The 12653-nt window shown below is 58.2% G+C and overlaps 1 protein-coding gene across 2 annotated transcripts in view; it reads left to right on the forward strand.

Moving 5' to 3' along the window:
- Positions 1–12653, forward strand: part of SDK1 (sidekick cell adhesion molecule 1) — a 500361-nt gene that overhangs the window by 420400 nt on the left and 67308 nt on the right. For both annotated transcript variants that reach the window (XM_039226081.1, XM_039226082.1), the window contains 3 exons: positions 1071–1272; positions 7675–7778; positions 9979–10049. In XM_039226081.1, coding sequence (XP_039082012.1) covers positions 1071–1272; positions 7675–7778; positions 9979–10049 — 377 coding nt within the window. The remainder of the gene's footprint in view (positions 1–1070; positions 1273–7674; positions 7779–9978; positions 10050–12653) is intronic.

A 12653-nucleotide genomic window follows, 5' to 3' on the forward strand; every position in this document is an offset into this window, starting at 1 on the left:
GATCCCCAGCACCTCCTGCCTCACCCACACCCCAGCCTGTGCCCTAACCCCCAGCACCTCCTGCTTCACCCACACCCCAGCTTGCACCCCAACTCCCAGCACCTCCTGCCTCACCCCAGCCCACACCTGACCCCCAGCACCTCCTGCCTCACCCCAACCCACACCCCGACCCCCCAGTACCTCCTGCCTCACTGCAGCTCGCACCCTGAACCCCCACACCTCCTGCCTCACCCATACCCCAGCCTGCACCCCAACCCCCTGCACTACCTGCCTGGGGCCCACAGAGCTTAGGGGATTTCCTCCCAGACCCACAGTCCCCCTGGGCTCTGGCTCAGGGAGAGGGGGCCCAGCAGAGCATTGCCATTGGCCATTGCCAGTATGCCGGGCTGGTCCTCAGGGGCAGGGAGGGGGGAGCCCGGGATGGGGAAGGACCCGGGCGGCCCAGCTCAAGCCCCAAGAGAAGACTGCTGACCAGGTACGACAAAGAGCAACTCCAGGCCGTCGTCACAGGGCCCGCAGTCAGTCGCTGCTTTATTACCCACCGCGCATTCTCATCCAAATCAATAATCTTCATGATGAACAATTAAACAATTACTCCTCTCTCCATGGAGTTGCTCTTTTGGAATCAATGGACGAAGAGGCCCAGGACAGTAATGATCCACACTCTGATGCCCGGTCCTGGCCCCGTGTGCCCTGTACTCCCTGTCGCCACCGCACAGGGCAGCAGTGACAGGCCAGGGAGGAGCTGAGCTGGACGCTGTGGTGTGCCAGGCTCGGGTCGGTTTCCACACAACAGACGCACTTAGCCGGAGATCAGACAGGGCTGGAGGTGCTCACAAGAGCCCAGGTGTCATTCAGAGGTGGTCACAGAGGGGCACATGTGGTCTCACCTCTGTCTGTCTCTGCGCTGTGTTCCAGGAGCAAACCGGGGTCTCCAGCGCGTCCCGGAATCATCTCCATGCTCTGTGATCTCGAGGGGAGGGCAGCAGAGTCCCCACGCTTGACCTCACGGAACCTTCCTGGAGAAGCACCCTCTCATGTGCCCCTGCTCTGTTCTCTTTGGGTTGCAGAGCGGCCGGCACCCCCCAGAGAGCTCCTGGTGCCCCAGGCGGAAGTGACTGCCCGCAGCCTCCGGCTCCAGTGGGTCCCAGGCAGCGATGGGGCCTCCCCCATCCGCTACTTCACCGTGCAGGTGCGAGAGCTGCCCGAGGGAGAGTGGCAGACCTACTCCTCGTCCATCAGCCACGAGGCCACAGCCTGTGCTGTTGAAAGGTACCCGGAGGGCCCTCCTGGGGAGCAGGGCCCTGCTCATGCCCCTGTTCCTAGCGCATGCTCCCTGCACCAGGGACCAGGATGCCGTGTCCTGGAGCCCACTCAGGGCTCTGCCCGAGTCTGGCCGTCTACCCACGCCCTGCACAGGTGCTGTGCAAGCCCAGGCCCTGGGGTGGATGAGGCTCAGATAATGGGGACATGAGCCTGGAAGTGTGGCCCTGCACCTTATCCCCTAAGAAGCAGGGGCGGAGGAGGGGAGGTATGGGGAAGAGGTGCCGCGGGCGGAAAGAGTCACACCTTCTCTTTGTGCTCTGTCTCCTAGTCAGCAGGGCAGACGGCTCCCACCCCGCCATCCTTTCATGATGGCTGATCAGGGGCTTGGGAGGGGCAGCCCCCCTGCACGATGAGCACCCAGCTTTATCCAGTTATTGAGGGGGCCACCAGCCATGCAGGGGTGGGGAGGGGTGGGGAGGAGAGCAGCGCTGACCACCGCAGCTCAGCCCTTGGCACCCATGGCCTCGTTTGGGACCCTTCTCACAATCCCACCCTTCTCTACAGTGAGGGATGAGGGCACCCGCTCTACAGTCAGGGGCAAGGACACCTCCTCTATGGTGGGAGATGAAGGCTACATAACCGTCTAGATGAGGCTTCTCAGAAGTGACCTCAGGCCCTGCATCCCCACAGTGGGGCCCAGGGCATACAGCTCACGCCACCCTGCAGAAGCCCTGGGTTTCTCTGGGGACAGGCCTGTCCAGGGAGCCCACCTGGCATCTTCCTTGTGCTCCTTCCCTGGCCCCAACTGTGGTCACTTTCCATGAAGCTCATGCCCAGCCACAAGGGGGCCGCGGAGGAATGTGTCCCTCCAGCTCTGAGGGTTCCAGGAGCCGGGCCAGCACCTCTCAAGAAGGGGGAGGGGGCCAAGACGGTGCTTCCCAGGCTGCTCACTGGTCAGACCCAACACGTCCTCAGCGCCCCTGCGGCCCTGTTCCGGGCACTATGCTGGGAAATTTCACACACGTTTCTCACCAGACCCACATGCTGGGGAAGACTGCTGTGCCCATTCTACAGATGAGAGCCGAGGTCAGGAGAGTCCTTCTAGCCTGCAGCCCCAGCACCTACCTGGCGTCCTGACCCACACTCTCTGCCAGGCCTCAGGGCTCAGCTCCTGCACTGGGCCGAACCTGAGCCAAGGAAAAGCAGCCAGGGTAGAGGACCCTCACCAACCCCCCACCCAGGGACAGTGCAGGCTGCAGGGGCGCCGTGGGGCTGGACCGTGGCTCCATCATGGCCTCCAGCATGCAGCAACAGCAAGGTCTTAGAGAGAGGGGTTGGAGGAGCAAGCCCATGACCGAGGTGACATGGTCAGCACTGGGGCATCACGGGAAGGCAGAGACTGTGAGGCCACAGCTGTCCAGGTGCTGGTGCCACGTGAGTGGTCTTGGGCAGCTCATCAGCGCTCCCCTTCCGCGTTGTAGCATGGCCCACAGGCAGCACGCAGTTCCCGGCAGCGTGGGCTGGGGTGGTGGTGGGCGGCGTAGGGCGGCTGCGTGCTGAGCGTCTGTCATCACCGCACATCCGTGAGCAGCCCCAAGCGGGTGGCACGGGTCTCCCGGCATCCCTGTCGTGGATCCCAGACCTAACACCCCCTTTGCAGACAGCTTTCAGGGCAGGTGACAGTCTGAGAAGGCAGCTTACAGCTCTAGCCGCCTGGGACCCAAATATTCGTGGCCCCGTGACACCCATCACATGATGCAGGAAGCACCAGATCTGTCTGAAAGCAGAGGATGAACAGCCCCCAATGCAAGTGGTGTTTCCAGCAGGGCCCGAGGCACCGCCTGGCCCCCCACAGAAGGGACAGCGGTGGCTCAGATATGCGCGCTGGCAAATAGATGTTTAAGAAACTACAGTTACAGCTGTAATGATGCTTTTCACTGTAGGAAGAGGAAGCAGGAGTGGCCTCCATGTGATGCTCACCTCTGTGAGCTGGTCTGGAGGCTCCCAGACCGTCAGCACCCCTGTGGGGCCTTCCTCACTACAGTCACTATCAGGGCCGCTGTTGTCCCCACACTAGACAGCGTCCTTTCCTTCCCAAAGCCCCACACAGTGCCCGTAGCAGGCCTGCAGACGTACACAGAAGCCTTGGCAGATGAGGAAGTGGAGGCAGGGACGCTTCAGGTCACGAGTGAGCTTCTCAGCAGGGGAGACCCAGGCCTCGGGGTCTTGCAGCTCCCACACCGCAAGCTCACGGCCACAGGCCGTCCATTCATGAGGGTCTGCTGTGGGTGAAGACTCCATGTGTCATCACCAACACCGAGCCCTCAGTGGTCTGGTAGCGCCAGGGCCTTGGGGAGGTCCGCCGCGCAAGCTCACTGAGCCTCACATCCTCGTGTGTGAAAGACAGACATGGAGGGATGACCTCACTGTCCCTTTCAGCCCTGTGAGACCAAGATGTGCCTCCATTAGTCCCCAGCAGCCCCCCTCGGGCCCCAAATTCTGCCAACACTCCACTCACCCTTTGAGCGACAGCCACAGAGCCCGAGAGGTACGGCTCTCAGCCCCTCAGAGGACAGCATCCTACTGCCTCCCGGAGCCTCGAGGCCCCCAGCACGACCCCCAGGGTCGGGGGGCTACAGCGCGGCGAGGGAGCCCAGCTTGCTTCATAAACCGCCCTGGTGCTCAGCTTAATTAGAATGTGCTTAGGGATAAAAACACCTGCACCCCTTGGCGTGTGCATCCCGAAGAAAAGGGGGGATGTAAAATCTGGAGGCCTTTTCTGTTGTGGAGCCTCCTGAAATCCAACAGACCAACTGTGTGTAGGGACTTCACGTCGGAGAGGAGGGGTCCGTGTTTCCAGACAGACAGTTTGACTTGCTGTGGGAGAAACTGCCATCAGCCCCCAGAGGGTCCCCTCCGCCGGTCAGCAGAAGCACGCCACCGGCCCACTTCCCAGGAAAGCAGAGGTTTGCGTAGCCCGTGGCATGTGTGCTTATAGCTACATTTTCCTTCCTTTTTTTACATTCTTTTGACGTTTCATTTTTGCCAAGTTCATGAAATCTGCTAATGACCAGAAGACATAAAAGTTGTCACAGAAGTTCTAAGCGAGAAGTTTAACCATCTGCGTCCAGGGGCTGTCCCCACATGTAGGGGGCGTGGGTCTGGAGCAGGAGGGGAGGCACTGGGCTGAGAGACTTGCTGAGGGAGCGTCGGTTCCTGGGGGGTGGCGGCCACCCACAGGAACATGGTTCAGTCCTGGAGGAGAAGGTCTGCAAGTCCAGAGCCACATGGACATTCTGGTTGTCACTGGGGTGGGACAGAGGTGGTGGAGGCTCAGGCAACAGCTGTATACCCAGTGATGATGGGTCCTGCTATGCCTCTGCACATCTCCACGGGGACACGGTGGATCCGACTCAAACTACCACAGCCAGAGGGGATTCCTGTGTGAAACAACACGGATTCAGCTAAAGTCAGTGTGCCGGCCCCATGTCCACTGCGTTCTTTGTCTCCTTCTTCTGTGTGATCTTTAAAAATAAAGCCACGTGAGAAGTCAGGTAAATTTGGCCAAGGATATTATCCAGGGGTTCAATACTCCTTGCTCTCTGTGATACAAATCGCGAGTTCTTAATAGATATTTTCAGTACCTTACAGGTGAATAAATAAATACAGAAAGGCAGTGGTAGGTAGCTTCTAAAATCCTCAGGACTCGTGCTTTCTTATTACAACCGAAACAGATGAATGAATCTCCGGAGCTCCCTGTATTCATGAGACGCTGCCTCCAGGTCCGTGGGAGGAAAATGGACTGTAAGCCGCGTCCCCCCACCCCCAGCCGAGCGCTTTGGCATGGAGCCACGCTCAGACACGAGGGAGGCAACACAACACTGGACCAGTACAGGCTGGCTTTCCAAACGTGCTTGCTTCCTGCGAGCTTGGCCGGTGAGGGTCCCATACCGGTGGTCTGAGGGACCAGCTGTGCAGAGGTGAGGGGGACTGGGCGAGCTTGCAGAGGATTCAGCTGAGCCCGGGAACCGGGAGAGGGGACAGGGTGACTGTTGTCACCTCTCATTGGGCTCTCTTCTGTGTGCCAAGTCTGTCTGGGCCTGTTTCTAGGGCACCCTGCAGGCTCCTACCAGGGGGAGAGGGTGAGGTCCCGCAGCCCCTGAGATAGCTCATCAGTCCCATGAATGACGTGGGCCCGGGAACAGGCCTGACACTGGGAACCGTGTTCGTGCCGGCCATGCACCCATCCTATTTACCGCAAAGCGGGTGGATGCTTCCAGACAGCTGACAGACCGGTACTGTGCACCCGCCCTGTGCCCTGGGCTCCCCCCTGGGGTGGGGGGGAGGAGCTCAGCACTTGGCCTTGAATTCCCAAAGCATTAGAGAGCAATGAGGTCCTGCATCTGAAGGGATGAGTGGTGTGTTTGACATCTGTCCTAAATATAAGCTGCTGAATAAACGTAAGCGCTGCATTCAGAGACAAGGTTCATTCCCGGTGCACCTACCACGTGCCAGACGCTGTGCTATCGGGCTGTCTACCATGTCCTATCATTCACCCATCCCAGGACACTGGAGATAATGATTTCATCCCCATTCATTCATTCATTCATTGGTTCATTCATAGATGTTCACCAAGCGCCTCCTAGGTGCCAGGCCTTGATCCTGGTGCTGGGGGCATAGCAGAAAACGAGGCTAGCTTGGTCCCTGTCCCCACAGAGTCCTGAAGGTAGAGGAAGCAGACAGTCATCAAGGAAGCAAATGGCTAATTACAGATCGTGGTTGGGGAGATGAGGAGATGACGGGCACAGAGCACAGTGGGACGAGCCCTTCCTGGAGCCTTGTGCCCTGGTGCCAGGGGAGCAGCGATGACAGGAAGAACAGCCCGTGTTTAGTGAGCACGCACTGGGAGCCAGAGTCTCTTCCACAAGCTTCTCCTGAGTATGATCCACACACCCACCTCATGACCTGGGCGCTCCTGCAGCATATTGACCTGCCCAAGGTTATGGCAGGTTAGAGTGTACGCAGTTCAGCTCCAGAGTGCACGCTCCCGGCAACCGACCCTGCACTGCCCTCTAATCCGAGAAGGAGAAGCTAATGCAAATGTGGGAGCCTCCGGTGGGTGAGGCAGGAAACAGGAGAAAAGCATGTGGTTGTCACTAGAATTCAATAAAATAGCTCCTAGGAAGAAGCTAGGAACAAAAAACAGAAAGTTATTTATTTTAACTTAATAAAGGAGTTTCTTTCCCCAGAAACTGGGAGCAAAGATCATTCTTAAGGGTGGCATTTTAGAAGCACCCCCAGGACAGCCGGGGCCGCAGCAGGGTTACCCGCTATGGCTTCTCCAGCTTTGGAACCAGGGTGCAGAGAGGCCGGGAGACAGGCCTGCACCTCAGACCAGCCATAGCAGGGCAAGGCAGCTATGGGACGGGAGGGGCAGAGTCCAGGGTCACTCAGCTTTCCTGGTCTGGGAGACAGATACAAGGGCATCCAGAGGAGCAGGCCAGCCAGGGACCAGATGAAGACGGTGTCCCCTGCATAGAAATTTGTCCAGAGTCCTAGTCTTGGGCATCATACCAAGCTCAGCACACCAGCCCCATCAGCGCAGAACTGCTCAGTGGGGGGAAGGAAAGAAGGAACGGAAGGAAGATGGATGGACAGAGCAGGCGGTCCAGAAGTGGTGGCAGCGAGCACTGTGCCGTAAATCCTCACCGGCGGGTGGGAGGGGACATTTCTCCCCAGGGACCATTGTCATTTTCTTAGTCTTCGATACAGTGAATGGCGTGGCCTCATGACAAGATCTTCCTCTGACCTGGACCCAGCCATTTACAGCCATTTACAGCGGGCAATGGACTTTTATCGGGACTGGGCCTCTATTTTCTCTTCCCCAAAATGGGAACCACCATGTGTGTGCCCCGCAGGGCTGCCATGCAGTTACCCAGGGCAACGCTGCCGCCACGTCCAGCTGCATAAACGGGTTGGGGGGGAGGGGGATCTGGCCAGCGCAGGCCTGCACAAAGGAACGCTTATGGGTGAGCAAGGATGTGGTTAGGAGCACCCGCTTCACGCTCTGAATGGTGTGAGGGATGTGGTCATGAGCTCCTCCTAAGGAGTTCCAAGGCCCTCAGAGAGCAGTGATTTGCTGTGCAGGGGAGGCTCTAATTATAGGAGGTGGTAGTTCCTTCCCCAGGAGCCCAAAGCAACCCGCCCCCCCCCCCCATCCGCCAGGAAGGTCTGTGCCCTCCGTCTGGAAATCTGTCCCAGACAGGCAGAGCTGGCCGGAGGGCACCCCCCACCCCTGCCCCCGGGCAGGACCCATTCCCTGGTCCCCCAGCGCATCTTCCTCCCGGCCGCAGGGTCACTCCGGCCAGAGGGGAAGGGCTCAGGACTTAGCCTTCTTCTGTGTTTCAGGCTGAGGCCCTTCACCTCCTACAAGCTGCGCCTGAAAGCCACCAATGACATTGGGGACAGTGACTTCAGTGCAGAGACGGACGCGGTCACCACGCTGCAGGATGGTGAGCCAGCTGGGACCCCGGCGGGCATGCACACACCGGCCTCTTCCTGGTCCCCAAGAATGGGCTCCCAGAGGGAGGCCCAGCTTTCATCCGGAGCCAGGAAGGGGTCGCCTGCGGAGGGGAGGGCGGCGGTGGCCAGCAGTAGAATTCACTTAGTAACACAAAGCTCCCAGCTCTCCTCACAGCCTGTGGCCGTGAAGCAGACTTCAAGGGCTTCCAAATGGAACGGGGGTTTCTTTGATTGGCTTCCAAACCTCTTCGCTCCATTAGCATCTCAGAAATTGAATAATTTATAGAGTCATTAAAAATAAATGTCACAGGGTAGCCAGGTTTTCGGAGGTCCTCCCATTTTTTCTCATCCACAAACCACTCCACAGTCTTGCCATTGGACAAAAGCACAGGTGAGCGATGGAGGTGAGGCCCCCTAAAAGCTCTAGGTGGTCTTTACCTACCCCTCCCACCTCAGAGGAGTGGGCCTGAAAAGCTGGTGTGGTTTTGTGTGCGGACCCAGTCAGGCCCAGTTTCAGTGCTACGGCCCCCTGAACCCCAGGCTGCAACCTGGAGCCCTCAGCTCACCCGCAGCAGCGCTGGGTCCTAATTCCCCGGGTTTCCATCCTCCTCTTTTATAACCGGGAGCTTAGCTTCGCCGGGATGCGGCCTCCGGCGCCGTGGACGACCAGCAAAGGGGTCCACAGGACCTGTTCGCCAGCATGCGCTGGGATAGGCCCCTCAAGAAACTGGTCACCTCTCGGGCTCATATTTTAATCTTACATTTAACACAACTCGGGTGCTGTTGGAGACTGAGCGTTAATTCTTGGTGAAAAGAAGCAAATAGAGCAAACTGATTTTGTCGGGACCCTCGGGAATTGCCAGCCAGTGAGTAGGACCGGCCTCACTCTGCCCTTACAGGGCTCCATCAGAAGTGGCTTGTTTTGGGGAAAAAAAAACAAAACAAAACACATTCTAGGGCCTCTCCAGGCTCCCAAAAGCCCTTCTTTATTCTTTGATATTTAAATCACTTCTTTTGATGCACCTCTCCTGTTATCTTCTCTTCTGAGATTTGCAATTTCTCTTTGCTGTGGATTCGCATTGTGTGTGCCCTGTATTGTCTCCAAACCACAGATCGCTGGGACTGGGTTGGGGAGCCCGGGGCTGTGTGTGTGTGGGAGGGGGGTGTTCAGTGTGTGGATGGTTTGTTGATAAGCATTTTCTTACTATGGTGCCTGGGATGTTGAGACCCGCCCCCCCACCCGAATTGTGATCAAGTGTGATCAGGAAAGCTGGATGAGGGCCCACCTTCACCTTAAGACAGACCAGTGAGAGGCCAGAGAGCTCCCTGGAAGGCAGGATGAGGGGCTGGAGGTATGGCTTCTGTCCCGGGTGGGGGTGCCCTGGCAGGTGCAGAGGAGACTCACAGAGCAGATGATCGGGGACCAAACCCTGGCTAGTCACCTGGGGATGGGGTGGGGAGAACAGCCTAAATCACTCCATTCAGTGACCGTTTGTGGACACTTGACACACAGCCTCAGGATCTCACAGCGCTGGCCATGGCAGATGGCTGCAGGGCTTTAGTTCCTGGCATGGAGGGCCACGTCCACGGGCAGAGTGAAAACTGACCTTGTCGGTCCAGAGAACAGGGCAGAGATGCAGACGACGCTCTGACTCAGAGATGTCCCTCTGCCGCTAGTAGTCAGCGCCCCTCCGTGACAGTCACATTTGTGCGGGAGCGCAAGAGCCCTCTGGCCAGGCTTGATCTTTCATCCTGTTCAGAGCCACTCTGACCTAGAACCTCAAAGAAATGATGCTTCTCCCCAAGGGAGGTGGTGTGCCCCCCTGAGAAGATGTGCATCCAGCAGCGAGGCTCCCACGGCAGGATTCCCAGGGAAGAGGCACACATGCCCTGTGTCTCTGTGCGGGTCTGCCAGGGGGGTGAGGGCCAGGCACTGTCCTGTCACCTCCATCAGGATCTGCACCCTTCTATCCGAGTGGGCAAGCAGTCGGGCGGGGAACAGGCTTTGCAGGGGGTCAGGGAAGGGCATCCACAGGGGCGGGAGGGCAGTGGGGCTGCTGGGGGCCCACTCCCTAAGCCCCAGCCAGGCCATTGCCCTGCGTCCTCACCAGTGCCTAGAGAGGGCTGGCTCCGGAACAAGGCCAAGTACAGGCAGCACCGGTTAATCCTCGCCTTCTCTCTGGATTCCAGTTCCGGGAGAGCCTCCCAGTTCCGTGTCAGTGACGCCGCACACCACCTCCTCCGTGCTGATCCAGTGGCGGGTAAGGGCCCGGGGATCACGGGGTGTTCCCTAAAACACTGTCGGAGGCTGGGCCCCATGTCAGTCTGAGGGTCGGTTGCCAATCCGAGGAAACAGCCTGGTTGGCGTGCAGAGGGGGCTGGAGCACGTGGGGCTCCCTGATGGCCGCGCGTGTGGGAACGAGCTTGAACTCAGCTCACCAGGAGAGCCTGAAGGACAGCAGGGCTGGTGCCAGGCAACAGGGTGGAATGTTCCAGGCACCTGGAGAAGGGCGGCCCAGCGAGGCCTCCATGGTACATACAGAACTGGGTAGCGTCCTACAGGGCGGTGAAACTGTAGCCTGCGGAGGTGTCTTTTCTAAGAGAATCATTTGCAACCAGACAAAAACCCACGGGGAGTCCTCCCTACTCCCAGGTCTGAATCCTCAGTGAACAGTGAGTCAGATGAAGGCACGTTATCCTAAATGATCACGTAATCTTGCTGGGCCACTAAGCAGAGCTGTAACAGGACGTCGAAAGGACGTCCTTTCTTTGCCAAATTGGAACATTTCTGTGCTTTTGCTAACAACGTCGTGTGTCGAGGACAAAAATAAGAGAGGGCACCCGCTCCATCTCAGGGCAAGCCCAACTGAGGGGCCGACTGGGTCTGAGGGAGAGGGCTCAGCAAGGCCGGGGGAGGGGGGTCTGGGGTCACGGGCCAGGCTGGAGCCGGGCAGGTAGGGCCCAAGGCAGTGAGGAGCACATCATGGGAGCTCTGGCTGAGGAAGAGAGGCCAGAATGGGGTGGCTTTCCTGGGGCAAGGGGCGGGGAGCCAGTGCTTGGAGCCCAGGGTCCTGGGGGAGGGAGGTGGGGGTAGGTGCCCTGGTCTGTGTTCACGACTGCAGCAAGGTCAGGTCGGCCTCTGCTTGGTGGTCCACAGCGGGGTCTGCGCTGCATGGGCGTCTTCCTCCAGGTTGAGGAGATCGTCCAGGAGAGTGCCGGCAGGAGGAGGGGGGCTGCTTTGAGGGTCTGGAGATGAAGGGGCCCAGGTGACTACAGAACCGAGAGCAGACCACAGTCTGGACGTGGCCTTGGAGAGAGAGAGGCCACGCTTCACTGTGGGCAGAGGCTGGCACAGAGGGAGGGCTGGAAGGGATTACTTTGGAAAGGGTGGGGACGAAGGGCAAGGGTGGGGAGAGAGGGGGAAAATGCAGAGGTGACCCTCAGGGAACCTGTCCTAAATAGACGGCCTCCAACAGCCTGTTCAGAGCACACTGGAGGCCCTCCAGGCAAGGGCTGGAGCCCAGCAAGGAGCAAGAGGGAGAGAAGCACTGAGTCGGAGGGCCCCCCAGCCTCCTGGGGCCGGAAGACCAGGGTTAGGGGGTGCGCGCCAGCCGTCAGGGGGCTTCCTGAACTCTCAAGTGGTGGCTCCCGACTGCTGAAGATTCCCGCTGCCTCCCACGTGCAGCCACTCAGTGGCATCAGTAGGTATCAGCACCACCCATGTGCCCTGGCCACGACTGAGGAGTGCAGGTGGAGGGTCGATGCAGGTGGAACTTGGCATGGCCTCTCTCCCCCGGACGAGAGCCGGACTTTCATAGCCTGGGTTCCAGTAATCACGCCAAGTCCCCAGGGATTGACAGAGTGGCCGGGGGCCCTTCTCCACTCTCTGCTGCTAAGTGACACCGCTCAGGGGTGAGGGAACCCTTAAAGATGATCAAGAGATAGTTCCAGACGTCATCCGATGAAAATGGAAACTGGCCGCTGTGGCATTCTGTCATTTCCAGCCTCACCCAAGTGCCCGCCTCTGGGAGGCTGCGTCCCTCAAGCTCACACAGAGCCTCGGCTAAGTGATGAAGAACTCTAGGACTGCAGACCCCAGTTCACCAGGGGACCACTGTGACCCCGATGGGCTTCTCTGGCTCCAGGCTCCTCTTCTGTAAAACTGGGAGGTCAAAGGCAACCTGCAAGGTCTCTAATGCCAGCCTCATTAGCTCTCCACACATCTGACTTCCAGCAGGGCCTTGGGTGGGAGGTGGGAGGCATTCAGAATGGAGATGCAAGGTTCCAGAAGCTTCTGGTTCCCACTCTCCGCTAACTCAATCCGTCAAAAGATTGTTCTTTTCTAACTTTGCTAAATTCTACCAGAAAATGAGCATTTTCTTTGTAGATGTGCCATTTGGCTTGCCAGGAACTAGGTGAGCTCCTAGTTACTATAGAGGCTGGGCCAAGGCTCAAGACGCACCATCCCCTCCACACAGCGGCTCTCGGCCCCCATCCTGCCCCTGATCACGCGGGGCTCCACACCCCTCGGTTGCGGTTGGACGGCTCCGTGGCTGGTGGGTAGCCACACCAAAGGAACTTGGCATGCGTGTCCATCAGCTGTCCCTGTTCAGAGCCCAGTAGAACAAACTAATTGCGAGAAGCCCAGAGAAGGAGGTGGTCAATACGATGTATTGTAGAAATAAATGCCTGTCAACTGCCAGGCAATTGAAGTATAATTAAAATTATGAGTAATTTACTAAATCAGAGTGAACAGAACAGAGAGACTCTGTTTAAATATAGATTTGCATCCCAGATGAAATGTTTCACCTGTAAACCCTTTTTTTCCCCTCAGTAATTTGTTGAAAAATGTGAACACCACCTGT

The sequence above is a fragment of the Hyaena hyaena genome, unplaced genomic scaffold (genome assembly GCF_003009895.1).
Source record: "Hyaena hyaena isolate Hyena2069 unplaced genomic scaffold, ASM300989v1 scaffold_20, whole genome shotgun sequence".
Lineage (NCBI taxonomy): Eukaryota > Metazoa > Chordata > Mammalia > Carnivora > Hyaenidae > Hyaena > Hyaena hyaena.